This window comes from Callithrix jacchus, chromosome 9 (assembly GCF_049354715.1).
Source record: "Callithrix jacchus isolate 240 chromosome 9, calJac240_pri, whole genome shotgun sequence".
NCBI lineage: Eukaryota > Metazoa > Chordata > Mammalia > Primates > Cebidae > Callithrix > Callithrix jacchus.
Window position 1 is genome coordinate 111,168,840 of NC_133510.1, and position 14,261 is coordinate 111,183,100.

Sequence of the window (14,261 nt, forward strand, 5' to 3'; positions counted from 1 at the left end):
CTTGCAGCCCCCACCTCCTCCCTGTCACAGTGAGCACCGCTCCCTCCTGCATCAATGCCACTACCCCTGCCATCGCCTCCACCCAGACCACTCTCCTCCTGCACCTCCCTACCACATCCGTGCCCACCCACCTTCCACATGTCAGAGCAAGTGTCTCCTCCCCAAGGTCTTTGTCAAGGATTGGATCCCTCTATAATGTGTGTGTAGGCCTAGCACGATGGATCAAGCCTGTAATCCCAGCACTTTGGGTGTCTGAGGCAGGAGGGTCACTTGATCCCAGGAGTTCAAGACCAGCCTGGGCAACATAGAGAAACCTTGTCTCTATGAAAACAAAAATTAGGTTCCAGCTACTCCAGAGGCTGAGATAGGAGGATCACCTGAGCCTGGGGAGCTCAAGGCTAAAGTGAGCTGTGATTGTGCCATAGCACTCCAGCCTGGGCAACAGAGTGAGACTCCCCCGCTCCCCCCCGTGTGTGTGTGTGTGTGTGTGTGTGTGTGTGTGTGTGTGTGTGTGTAACATTTACTGGTGTTGTTTTCCATTGGGTGAAGTGTATAATTTTGATTACTGGCTGTCTCTCCCATAAGCCAATGAATGAGCTCAGGAGGACAGAGACTGTGTATATCTTGATCATCTCTCTGTGTCCCGTGCCTACCACAGAATTAGGCAAAGAGCAGGTGTTAAACACATTTTATTTTATTTATTTATTTTTGAGACAGAGTTTCACTCTTGTTACCCAGGCTGGAGTGCAATGGCGCGATCTCAGCTCACCACAACCTCCGCCTCCTGGATTCAAGCAATTCTCCTGCCTCAGCCTCCTCAGTAGCTGGGATTGCAGGCATGCGCCACCATGCCCAGCTAATTTTTTGTATTTTTAGTAGAGATGGGGTTTCACCATGTTGACCAGGATGGTCTCAATCTCTTGACCTCGTGATCCACCCACCTTGGCCTCCCAAAGTGTTGGGATTACAGGCGTGAGCCACCACACTCGGCCATTAAATACATTTTAATGGAAGGGATGAATGGGTGGATAGATATGGATGAGTGGATGAATGGATGAACTGGTGGTTACATAAAAGAATGGGTGAATGGATGGATGGTTAGGTGGATGCTGAGATGAATGGCTGGGTGAGTGGATGAGTGGATTCGGTGTGGATGGGTGAGTTGATCTTAAGATAATGAGTGAGTGGATAGGTAGGCGGATCTTGGAGTGAATGAGAGGGTGAATGGGTGGGTAGATGTTGGGATGAATGGGTAGGTGAATCGGTGGGTGGATCTTGGGGTGAATGAGTGGATGAATGGGTGGGTGGACGGGTGGGTGGATATTAGGGTGAATGGATGGTGGATGTGTGAGTGGATATTAGGGTGAATTAGTGGGTGGATGTTAGGGTGAATGGATGGGTGGATGGTGGGTAGATCTTAGGGTGAATGAGTTAATGTATGAGTGGATGTTGGGGTGAATCGGTGGGTGGATGGATGGGTAGATCTTGGAGTGAATGGGTGCATGGGTAGACCTTGGGGTGAATGGGTGGGTGGATGTTAGGGTGAATGGGCGGGTGAAAACATGAATGGATGAATGTGTTGCAGAAGCATCTGTCCTTGGGCCACCTGATGCAGTGCCAAAGAGTGTAGACCTGGCCATATGGAGGCGTGGCTTTGTGTCCCTTATCTGCTGTGGTTTGCTTTACTATCTTGGGTGAGTAACTCAATTGCTAGAAAAGTAAAATAAGTAAAAAGAATTTTTTTCAAAATGCAAAGTCCTTGGAACTCAACGGTTTAAGAATGGCAGGTTGGGGACTTCAGGCCTTCTCCTGTTGTCCACAGCATAGCTCTGTGACTTTGCACTGGCCACGTCACCTCTCTGAGCCTCAGCTGCTACTGTATGAAGTTAGTGGGGAAGGCAATGGGCAGGTGATGGCAGGAACCTCCAGAACTGAGCCACACACTCTTGCTTCGGTCTCTTTATTTGAGAGAAACTTTTTCCTCAAAGGGAGGAAGTAAGCACACCCCCTGCTGAATTAGTTCACAGTAGAAATAGTATATTCCTCTTTGGTCCTAGATAGCACACCCAGCAGCAATTTTCCAAACCCAGGATTTGGTAACCATGGTCCTAGGGCATCCCAGCCCCAACAAGAGTGTAACATGTCAGGGAGGAACAAGAGAGGGAGGCAGGGCAGGAGTTGAGGAATCACTGACCATTTCCATCCAAACCAAACATCACCTTATTTTGCAGAGACCTCAAAGGGAATCTCTCAAAACCTCAGTGCCCTCAACTGCAAAATGGGAGACATCTGGACAAGATGAATTTGAAGGTCCCTTGCTGTTCTCATGATTGGATTCTATCTTCTCTCACTCATCCAGGCTCCCAATCCCACTAGAGCTAACTCTGGGGTCGAATTTGAGCCAATCCCCTCCCTTGGTCAGTGCCCAGTTTCCTCACCCCTTCTAAACCTTGCTGCCAGAATCTCTGTGCCTATTCTCTGGAGAGGGAGCCTGAAAACTTGCAGGGCTCTGTGTACCCTGGAAATTATCTAAGGCTGGCAAAGGCATCCCAGTGCCTGAGGCCCTTCGTGTTCTTGCTCTTCCCTGCTCCCTGTCCTTGCTGGCTCAAGAGTCAGCTGGAGATAGTTCTGAAATCTAATTCCTCTTTCTCTTTTGACTTCATTTCTCTCCTCCTCTCTCTTCTTTCTTCCTCCGCCTCCTTCTTTTCCTTCTTCCTCCCCCAACCCTCTCCTTCCAAGGGCTGAAGAAGTTGGGCATTCAGGCAGCTGACTTGATTCAAAGCCCAGCTCCATACCTCACTAGCTGTGCAACTCTGAGCTAGTGAATTCTGTTCTTGAACCCTCACTTTCTGCGCCCCCACCGCACCCTGCTATGATGATCCTCTTCTGCCCCGGCCAATTTTAGGTTTTCAGGTTTGTGTCTGAACCATCGTAGGTGCTTCATGAATGTCAGATCCTTTTCCTTCATCATCATGCTCCGGGACCTTTCAGTCCCCTCTCCTGTCCCTCCCCCATCTTCAAACACTGCCTTCTCTTCTTCTCCCTCTACCTCTGGTCCTCATGATCCCTTGGCCCGCCCACCCCACCCAGAAGGAAGGGTTAAATAAGGCCCCATCACTGAGTCCTGGGTCTAGAGAGAAGGCTCTGGTTACTAAGTGTGTTGGTTGCCTGCGCAACAATGCAGGTGAGCACACTTTGCACACTGCAGGGATGACATATGCATGACCCATGGAGAGGGTCACATGAAGCTGTGGGGACAAGACTGTACGGGACCCTCTGGCTGCATTTAAGTACTTGACAGGAACCTAAGTTAGAACAGGAAGACCAGCAGAGCATCCAGAAAGAGGGAGGCCAGACTCTAAGGAGGAAAACAGTGGGTTTGAATTGTGCTCCTGTTGATCATCTTTTCTGATGACAACATGAATTCCTGGCTCCCCCAGCCTGGCCTGGACTCCCAGAAGCCCAGGAAAAGCAGCATCCTAGGAGCCAAGAGGCCCAAGTTGCTGATGACTGCTGCTGTGACCTGGGACAGATCCCACACCATCTCGTGCCTCAGTAAACATGGGAAGAGCGATGATGGGGGCCACTGAGCAATATTTAAAGCTCCCTTTTTGCTCTCAAACTGTCTATATTCAAACTCTTTAAAACATTCAGAGGCTCCAGCTTGGGGTCAATTCAGAGCTGCCTTGTCATAAGCATTAAGGCACAACAAGGGAAGGAACAGTTTGTCTTTTAATGAAGTGTGATTCCAAACAGCCCGTGGCCTCGGGAACTCACCCAGCACAGGGTAGACATTGCATCTGTTCGTTGCATCTTGGTGGAGAATCAGCTTAAGGATGAAAGGACTTGGAAGAGAACAGAACGTGGACACTTAGGAGCCAAAGGGACTCGGGCCCACAAGGGACTGCCTCCTGCCAGCCCTCCCTCCCCATTGCCTTCATCTCAGGAGACGCAGGAGGTGGAGCCACGGTAGGGGGCTGTTAATGGCTGCTGAGCAAGCTGGAAGCCAAGTGCATTTTCTCTGCCATGTTGCATCATTTTTGAAAATTATTTACAAAGCTTCTTAAAGGCCATTAAGATGTTCACATTCTTTTGCAGAAGAATCAATATTTATGGTAAAAATCTCCAACCTCTTTAGGTCCTTCCTGACTCTGCAGCCTCATTTGAGCCAGGTAGACTGAGGTTCAAATCCAAGTTCTGGCAGAGACTAGCTGGGTATCTTTGGGCAACTTACTTAACTTCTCTGAGCCTCAGATTCCTCCTGTGTAAAAGGGAAGTTGTAACAGTACCTAACTCAGGGTTGATGTAATGATTAAATGAGAAAACATATGTAAAGTGCGTAATACAAAAAGTGCTAAATAAATGTAGGCTTTCAATACACTAGAATCATCTCCACAGAGAAACTCCAAATAGAGGAAAGGAGTTTCTGGAGCCAGACAGAGCCAGGTTCAGACCTTAACTCTGCCACTGATTAGCTGTGTGATGTTGGGCAACTTACTTTGCCCCTCTGGGCCTCAGCTATGTCATTTGTAAATGGGGCAATGACACTCTGTGCCACAGGGACGTGTCAATATTAGATGAAAAAAGCTATGCCAGGCATCTATATCCAGGAGGTATTTGGTGTCTGCAGCTCGGGACCACAGTTCAAGGAGTCCAGTTTCAGACTCTTTCAAGTGACTGAACCCTCGGACATACTCTTCTTCCAAGTGGACTCTCCAGAGTTGCTTCCCAAAGCTGTATTTTGGACCCATCTCCAAAGGCATTGAGAAAATTAACCAGAAGGAGAAGCCCCACCACCAGTGTTTTATTCTAAGCCCCTCCGGCCAGAGCTGAGTGGATTAGGAAAGGCCGAAAGAATCCCTGTGATGAGGTGAGGGCTGCTGGTGAAGATGCCTGCCACAACCCCACCCCCAGGTAAGAAGGGCAAGGTGAGCTCAGGGGCTGGGGCCACCCTCACCCCACAATAGCTCCAGCGTGAAGCACCATCATCCTGTGATGTTCTAGGGTGAGCTGCTTGATGCCTGCATCTTTTGAAGGTTCTTTTCTTCTTTTGCATTCCTTTGCCAAATCTCAAGTCCTTGTTGCATCCCTCACTTGTCTTCCCTTGCGAAGAGCCCACATGACCTCTCAGAACCTGTTCTCTGTCTTCCTAGCTGATCCAAAAGCCAAATTCACGGTCTATGGAGTTCATGGGCTGATATGGCACCTTCCTCTCCCGGATCACCTATGCGTTTCCACATGCTTTAATGCAGAGGAGTGACTTAAAGGTAGGGCTTTCTGGCCAGTGATAATAGGCCACTCATAATAGGTAGACAAGGGCCAGGTGTGCTCTGTGTCACACTAGGTTTGCTCTGACCTCCCACTGCTCACAGCAGGAATGGACCATGGAGAGTGTCTGTGTCATTCTGGGGCACACACAGTAGGCAGCTTAATCCCACTGCCTCATGCCAATCCCAGTTAATGGCAGTGCTTTTGAGAATTCTTCCTTGTTTACTTTGAGTCAGTCAAGTCTGGTCTCCCAGGAAGCATAAATGGGAGACCAGCCTTGGCTGTGTGGAACACAGTGCATTCTGTCCACTTGGAGAAAGGGGTCCCAGGCCCTGGATTCCCAGTGTAAAACACTGTTCATCCCCATGAAAAATGCAGTGGAAATTGGTGGATGCTAAAGAGGTTCTTGCCTTGATCTTCAGAAGACATATCCTTAAGTGCCCCTGGGTTGAGAAGGTCCACTGAGGGGCTCCCCAGTGAGGCTCATAGCATGCTAGTCTCCCTCTCATTCACTGAAGTCCTCTCATTCATTGATGACATCTTGGTAAAGCTTCTATGGCTGAGGTAGGAAGAGTGGGCTGTGTCTTCACTTAGAGCATTGTCCAGGCGGGAGAAGAGGGCCACCTTGAACTTCTTGAAGTCCTGACCCATGAAAACGTACAAAATGGGGTTTATACAGCTGTTGGCAATGGCGAAGCCAGTGGCCAGAGGAAAACCCAGGGTGAAGACAGAGGTAGGGATGGAAATGTGGTGGAGCTCCAGGAGGTTGAGTGTGTGGTAGGGGCACCAGCAGAAGAAGAAGGTAATGATGATGGTCACAATGATCTTGAAGGGCTTCTTGGTCTTGGCCATGCGGTTGCGCCGCAGTTTGCAGACAATGGTGAGGTAGCAAACTGTAATGATGAGGACTGGGACCAGAAAGCCGAAGAGGAAGCGGGTCATGGTCACCACCAGGTGCCAGTTGTACCCCACACGGTTCACCTGGGGTTGAGCAGACCACAAGGAAGACCCAGCTGCGGACATGCTGAAGTTGTTGAAGCAGGCTATTTTCCCATGATTGTCAGCCGTGTCCCGGAAGACAAGAGATGGGGAACTCAAGAAGAAAGCCAGGACCCAGATGACCATGCAGGCCACGTAAGCCAGGCGAACGCTGCGGTGGTTCTGAGACCACACAGGGAGGAGCACAGAGATGCAGCGGTCGAAGCTGATCATGGTCAGCAGGAAGACACTGGTGAACATGTTGTGGATGAGAAGGAAGTTGCTGATCTTGCACATGGCCGTCCCAAAAACCCAGTGGTAGTCCATGGCGACATAGGTGATATAGATCGGGAGGAAGATGTTGAACAGGAAATCTGCCACTGCCAGGTTAAGGAACCAGACCGTGTTCACCGTCTTCTTCATCTTGAAGGTGGCAATGATAATCACCAGACCATTGCCCAGGATCCCAAGGAAGCAGATGATGATGTAGACCACCACCATGGCGATCCTGGTCACCCTGGCTCCCAAGGGGGCTGACTCCTCCAAAAAAAAAATGGTGTCTAAATAATCAGGGTATTCATCATCATAACTGAAGGAGGTGTTATAATCTTCATACTCCATTCTCTGCAAGAGAAGACAGGGACCATTAGGGGAACCTAGAGCTGGCTTTAAGAGGTTGACCAACACCAGCAAGACCAACAATGTCCTCCCGGGCCCTGAGCAAGTCCAGTTTTTGTGATTTAACCACTTCCTTCTTTGCTGTTTTATTTATTGAACAAATGCCTTTCCAGTACTTCCTACATGCCAGGCACTGCATTCTATACTCTCTTAATCTTCACAACAACTTAGTGAGGTAGATGGGTTATGAACCTCATCTTACAAATAGGAAACTGAAGCATGGAGACTTTATGTCACTTGCCTGAAGTCCTACAGCTAGGAAAAGGCAGACCTGTGATTCGAATCCAAGCTTCAGGGTCTATCCTTTTGACAACCACGTTTTCTGCCTGTTTGGGGCCCTCCCTTTCTCTACAGTCTAGTGGGGGAGACAATTGTTCATCAAAAAGTCCCTCGAATAATGGGAACATTGCAATAATGCTAAGTGCAATAAAGAAGAGTTACATGGTGCTGTGAACTTGGTTCCAACCACACTTCTAAAACCGAGCGGACAGCCTTGCTGTGATCCCCCATGCACCCACCCTGTCAGTGGTCACTGATCCCCTTTGGAGTTCAGACTACAAGGGCTTCCTCACCGTTCACTATTATGTTGTCTGGAGCTCTCCAGTGTGAGTCCTCAGCCAATCAGTCCCTGTGCACAGCTAGAAACACCTACAGGTAAGAAAAAAAAAAGCAGCAACTGGATTCAGGGCTAAGAACCAGAAGGTTGAGAGGATCTGGCCAGAAATAAGATCTGTTGTTCTTTTTCCCATTGTACAGAAAAGGAAGCAGAAGTTCACAAAGGCTGATGCTCAGCCAAGGTTATGCAGCCAGGAAGGGATGAAGCCCCTAGAACCCAGATCAACAGACTCTTCCCAGGTCAAGTGCTTCATTCTAACCCCTCACCTGCCCCAGCACATCCTTAGCTGATGGCTGGAGTTGGGCATGAGTGAAGGAAGAGACAAAGGAGGAACATGGATGGCTCAATCCACTACCAGGTCAGGATCCAAAACTACTACCAGGTCAGGACCCAAAAAACCCTGTTTCAGGTAGTGTGGGCACAGGGAAAACAGAAGACCTGCCCAGAGTACCTGCTATGTGCCAAGAACTTTAATTCCTTCTTGTTATTTAGTCTTCCTGGAGACTTTTCCAGGCAGGTTTTATTACTTTAGTGTTAAGAAATAGGGAGACTGAGGCTCAGAGAAGACATCATCATTCTCTCTGATCATTCTCTGGGCCCTGTGGGAACCATGAATGAGATGCAGGCTCTGAGACCACGCGAGTCTGGTGTGAAGACAGACACAAATATAACCCCTCTGATGTGTGGACAACTTAAATGGCACTTTGAACAAGCCCCATAACAATCTTGTAGAGTATTTTTTCAATCTATGGAAGAACAAACATATTCTGAGGGGTTTGTGAGTTTGCAAGTTTGCAAGGTCTTGGAGGCAGTGATCGCATGCAGGGTTCATACCCAACCCTGGCCCCTTATGAGCTACGTGGCTTGGGCATGTGAGTTCTCTTCTCTGAATCTCAGTTTTCTCATCAATAAAATGGGAATACTTACTTCATAGAGTGGATATAAAAACTAGAGGCATCGGGAATGTGGAGCATTTAGCTTGGTATTGACACATAGTAAGACCTCAATAAATACTAATGATTGCATTATTACCTAGAGGTGCACAGCTGATGAGCAGGATTTAAAGCCAGGGCTCTAACACCCCAGAGTCTATGCACTTGTTTCTGCTATTCAAGATCTCCCCATCTTGTCAAATGGGCTCCAAACCAGATATTTCAACTTGGCGAGACTGCCAATCGATGCTTCATTATACATAATTCCAACCTTCCTGCACATACATTCATTACTGATCCTTTAAGCCTATGGGCCTAAAGTTATATTTGATTACATAAAAGTAATCTTTTGCTTTTATTAAATAAAAGCCACTTGGAAAATTCCACTGAGGGGCTCTGCACTCACTCAAAGGGTTCAGAATCAAAGCTTGGGTGTCATCCCACTCTGTATGCTGACAGGGTATTTTAGAAGTGCCCACCAAGGGGTCCCCAAGGGTTTCCTGTGGCACTGGAATGCAGAGAGAAGATTGGGACACTGGAGCTGGCTTCCCATGACGGGAGGAAACCTGACTGGTGTGCATGATAGTAGTGGGGAATGCACACTGAGCTCTGTGTGTACCAGGGACCGTGCTGAGCCCTCAGTCCAGATGGTCTCACTTTAACCCCATGAGGGGCTATAGCAGTGCTCAGAGAGATCAGGACCCATGCCCAGGCATGCAGGCAGGGGCTGGAAGAGCTGGGATTCAAACCACATCTGCAGAGCCTGGGCTTTTACCATCAGTCCACATTGCCCCTGAGACCATGGTCTGCCCAGATTGATGATCACCACCAGCCTTCCTTTTGGAAGAAATGACCAAGTTGACATTCCTTGTGCCAGACTGTGCAGGCACCAGGGATGGGGACATGGCCCTTCTAGGGTCCCTTCCCAAAAGGAGTTCACAGGTACAAGACAAAGAGACAGTGTTGAGTCTGGGGCAAGACTAGAATGTCCCCAGAAACCCAGAGGAGGGGCTGTTACCCAACCTGGGAGTCTGAAGCTTCCCGGGGCCACTGGCGTCTAAGCTGGGTTTTAAAGACAAGTATGAGTTAAGAAGGTGGAAGGCAGAGAAAGGAGGAAGGGCATACCAGGCATCTCCGCATCTCTGACCTTCTCCTCCCTCATTGACAGTGGGCTGGGTGTGTGAGTCCCGAGAGGAGGTCGAGGAGGATCTGGGACTCAGGACTGAATGCTCTGCATAGCATCTGTAGAGATGCAGCCCAAAGCAGATTACATTATGCTGGGATCTCTGGCTGGGCTGGGAGCAGCTTCGGGTCAGAGGCCATGTTTTTCATCTTAGAGGTGGGGCCAGGCTGGGCTGGCACAGAATGGCACTGACATCCTCTGGTCTGTCCATCCACACCTGACTCCTCATCCTCCCAGGAATTGAGTGGATTTGTGTCCCCTGTTGGTGCACCTCTTCCCCCACCCCCGCCCTACCACCCTGACCAAGCCCCCTAGCTCTCCCTGGAAGTGTAAGGGAGGCACAAGTCACAGGTTTGTTTTGAGCCTCTGCTCTGTCCTAACTCACATTCCTTCTGTCCTGAGCACATTTCTGCTCCCAAACCAAACAGAACAGCAGACTCTGGGGCCCAGCCAGACTGCCTATATCCACATCCTGGGTCTGCAAGAACTCCCCTGTGACCCTGGGCAAGTCAGTTACCTTCACTGCAACTCAATTGTCTTATCTGTAAAATGGGCTTGGTAATAATAGCTCCTACCTCATAAGAAGCTGGTTGTGAGGATTAAGTGCTTGGAACAGGTCCCCTTATGGGGTAAGCACTAAATTGTTGTAATTGTTGTTATTATTTCTCAGGCTTCCACTCTTAACTTCCTTCTAAAATGGTCTTTGCCTGGGAAGGTGGGAGGAGCCTAGGAAGGCCAGAGGACCAGTGTGTTCCTGCCCACTTGTCTTTCCAGTTGTGGGATCAAGGGCAGGTCAGAGAGGGACACAGGCTTATGCCTGTAATCCTAGCAATGTGGGAGGCTAAGGTGGGTGGATCACTTAAGGCCAGGAATTCGAGACCAGCCTGGGCAACATGGTGAAACTCCATCTCTACTAAAAATACAAAAATTAGCCAGGTGTAGTGGCAGACACCTGTAATCTCAGCTACTCAGGAGGCTAAGGCAGGAGAATTGCTTGAACCCAGGAACAGAGGTTACAGTGAGCCAAGATCATGCCATTGCATTCCAGCCCAGGTGACAGAGTGAGACTCTGTCTCTGAGAGAGAGAAAGGGAGCGGGGGCGGTAAGGATTTTGATTCTCTAAGCTCCAATGTCCTCATCTCTCAAGTAGAGGTAAAAACACTGCCCTCCTATTGCTGGGAGAATCATGTGAAATGACAATGAAGCCTTTGCCAATTGTGAATTGTAAAGAGCTGTAAAATTCTAGTTACCCAAATTCCTTCAATCCCCCACAACCAGGAAGCTTATGATAAAAGTATGTGTCACTATATATGCAGCTGACCCTTGAATAATACAGGTTTGAACTGTGTGGGTCCACTTATCTGTGAATTCTCTTCTGCCTCAGCCACCCTTGAGACAGCAAAACCAACCCCTCCTCTTCCTGTTCTTCAGCCTACTTAACGTGACGACAATGGGGGTGAAGACCTTCATAGTGACCCACTCCACTTAATAAGTAGCAAATAGATTCTCTCTTCCTATGATTTTCTTAATAACATTTTCTTTTTCACTAGCTTACTTGATTGTGTGAGTACAGTATATATATAATACATATAACAAAAAATATGTGTCAATCTGCTGTGCATGTTACTAACAAGGCTCTGGTCAACAGGAGGCTATCAGCAGTTAAATTTTGAGGGGTCAAAAGTTATATGTGGATTTTGGACTGTAGATGGAGTTGGCATCCCTACCCCCTGACTTGTTCAAGGGTCCACTGTACATAATATGTGCATACACATAGTTAACGTGTGTATTGTATGAGCTCTCATTGTATGTGCTTTGCAAAACTCTCTAATAGCCTTGTAAAAATAATTCCTGGCTGGGAGTGGTAGCTCATCCCTGTAATCCCAGTACTTTGGGAGGCCGAGGCGAGCAGATCACCTGAGGTAGGAAGATCTCATCAGAGCCCAAACACTGTAGCAAGCACTTTCCTTGTATCAGTTCATGGATCTCCAACAACGTCCAGAGGTGGTACTGCTATCACTCCCATTGTAAAGGTGAAGAAGTGATGCTAGTATCACAGAGTTCAGCCAGTGACAGATCCACATCTGTCCAAAGCTCCTTACCACATTGCTTTCTGGAAAGCAGAGCGCATTTATCGGTGTCTGTTCACACCTTTCCTGATGCACCAGGCTCTCCAGCTCCACACTACAGAGACACCCTCCTTGTTGCTGCACTTTTCCTAGTGCCTCAAGGAATTCACCCTCCCATTTTTCAGGACAATCTAGCTAAGGTCTGGGGCACACACAGGGGTTACTCCCCAGAGACCACATCATTCATCACAGCCCAGGCAGGCAGGCCGGGCTGACACATCTGCCTCCTTTTCCACCCTCTGCTGAGGGTGAGAACCCTGGGGGAGCGCATTCTCCAGTCTCTCCTAGATTCTGGCTGAGACCCTGCACGCATGCTAGATTTGGCTCCAGGGCATAAGTCACCCCACCCTGAGCCTCCTGAGCCAGAACTCCCCCAGTCACGCTGGTCCATTCCCTTGGGACAGTCCCAGGAGGACTCCAGAAGGGAATGCCAGGGAGGAGGTGGCAGCACAGGGCCCACATGTGGGAGGAAGGAGACCTGCTGTGTCACCTGAGCAAGTTGCTTCTTTTCTCAGGGCCTCAGCTGTGCAGTCTTCAAAATGGGGATGATAACAATAACCGCCCCGCCTGCTGTGCGGGACCAGGATGAGCTAAGGTGACAGGGACTTGTTTTTGGAGTCAGAACTGGGCAGCAGATGGTCTCGAGAACACTGTTGGCTCTGGGACACACTGCATATGCCTGTACCAGGTGCTTCTCCCAGCTCCTCCCAGTCTTGGCAAGAATGTCAGGGAAAGACCCAGAAGTTCAGGCCCCAAAGGTCTAAGAGCTGTGCTTTGTGGGAGAAGCATGAACTGGAACAACCGAAACTTTTCCTGACCAATGCATTTGCTAGGTGGCAGTCTCTAAAAATCAAAATTATGTTTTTTTTCAGTGTAGGAGTTTCTACTGCCTTTTAAATTCCTTCTCTAAGCTCAAACTAATCCCTAGCAACCAGGTTCAGGCATCCTCTCCAGGAAGCATCCCCTCTCCCTCCTGTAGTGAGTGGAAGGATGCCCTCTGCATCCCCTCTGCCCCCAAAATGGTGCTTCTACTAGAACCTGCAAGGGTGACTTTGTTTGAGAAGAGGGTCTTTGCAACTGAGCATAAGGTAAGGATCTCAAGATGAGATCATCTGGGATGAGAGTGGGCCCCAAACCCAATGACAGTCACCGTATAAGAGAAAAAGCAGGGAGGAGATTTCACATGGACACAGAACAGAAGGCCATGTAGGGACAGAGGCAGAGATGGGAGGGATGCTGTCCCAAGCCAGAGAACATCTGGAGCCACCAGGAGCTGGAAGAGACAAGGAGAGATCCTCCCCTGCAGCCTTCAGAGGGAGCACGGCCCTTGATTTCAGAATTCTGGCCTCCAAAACCATGAGAGAATAAATTCCTGCTGTTTTAAGACACTCAGTTTGTGACAATGTGTTACAGCAGCACTAGAAAACAAATACAGGGGAGATGATCCAAGATGGCCGATTGCTAACATCCCGGGATTGCAGCTCTCAGGGAAGGCACAGAGAACTAGAGGACGCCACACTTTCAGACAAATTCTGGTCGCTCACAGAGCAGGAGATCCCCCAGTGGAGGAAACACACGGGTGGCCAGCCCGACTCTCGTGGCCGGTGCAGCGGTTCCGCCGGCACCTCGGCGCGGCAGCTCTCGGAGCAAAGTAAACAGGTTCGGAGGACCACCCGGGTCCCCAGCAGGACACCAGAGCCCGGCAGTGGCTGTGACGGCACCTCGGCGTGGGAGCGCTCGGCGCAGAGTAAACAGGACCGGTTTCCCTTCTGACCGAGGTTTGGAGCCCCGGGAAGGCAGAGTCGCCTACTACGGACACAAGAAGGAAGCCCGACAGGAGAATCCTGGGCAGAAAAGCACCATCAGTTTTAACGCCGCTGCTCTGGCCCTGGGAACTAACAACCTGGACGCCCACTCAAGAGACCTAATCTGAAAGTTGGTAATTTCAAAGAGACAGGAGGATAAATTTACAATGACGGGAAGAAACCAGCGTAAAAAAGCTGAGAATACTCAAAATCAGAACGCCTCTCCCTCTAAAGATGATCACAGTTCCACATCAACAATGGAACAAGGCTTGATGGAGAACAAGCGCATCCCAATGACAGAATCACTCTTCAAGGAATGGATAATAAGAAACTTCGGTGAGTTAAAAGACCATGTTGTAGCCCAACGTAAAGAAACTAGGAACTTTGAAAAAAGGTTTGATGAAATCCTATTGAGAATAGACAACTTAGAGCGGAGTATGAGTGAAATTAATGGAACTAAAGAATACAATACAGGAACTCCGAGAAGTATGCACAGGTTTAAACACTCGAATTGTTCAAGCAGAAGAAGGGATATCAGAGGTCAAAGTCCAACTTAATGAAATAAAACGTGAAGAAAAGATTAGAGAAAAAAGGATAAAAAGGAATGAGCAAAGTCTCCAAGAAATGTGGGACTATGTGAAAAGACCAAATTTACGTTTGATAGGTGTACCT

At 48.9% G+C, this 14,261-nt stretch overlaps 1 protein-coding gene across 5 annotated transcripts in view; it reads right to left on the minus strand.

Annotated features, from left to right (window-relative positions):
* Positions 1-1,946: 1,946 nt before the first annotated feature.
* CMKLR1 (chemerin chemokine-like receptor 1) overlaps positions 1,947-14,261 on the minus strand; it is a 53,402-nt gene continuing 41,087 nt past the window's right edge. For 4 of the 5 annotated variants that reach the window (XM_035257476.3, XM_035257477.3, XM_035257478.3 and 1 more), the window contains exons 2-3: positions 7,497-7,572; positions 1,947-6,870 (exon numbers count right to left, since the gene is read on the minus strand). In XM_035257476.3, coding sequence (XP_035113367.1) covers positions 5,752-6,867 — 1,116 coding nt within the window. In that variant the 5' untranslated portion in view covers positions 6,868-6,870; positions 7,497-7,572 and the 3' untranslated portion in view covers positions 1,947-5,751. The remainder of the gene's footprint in view (positions 6,871-7,496; positions 7,573-14,261) is intronic. The other variant, XM_035257481.3, reaches the window with a different exon arrangement.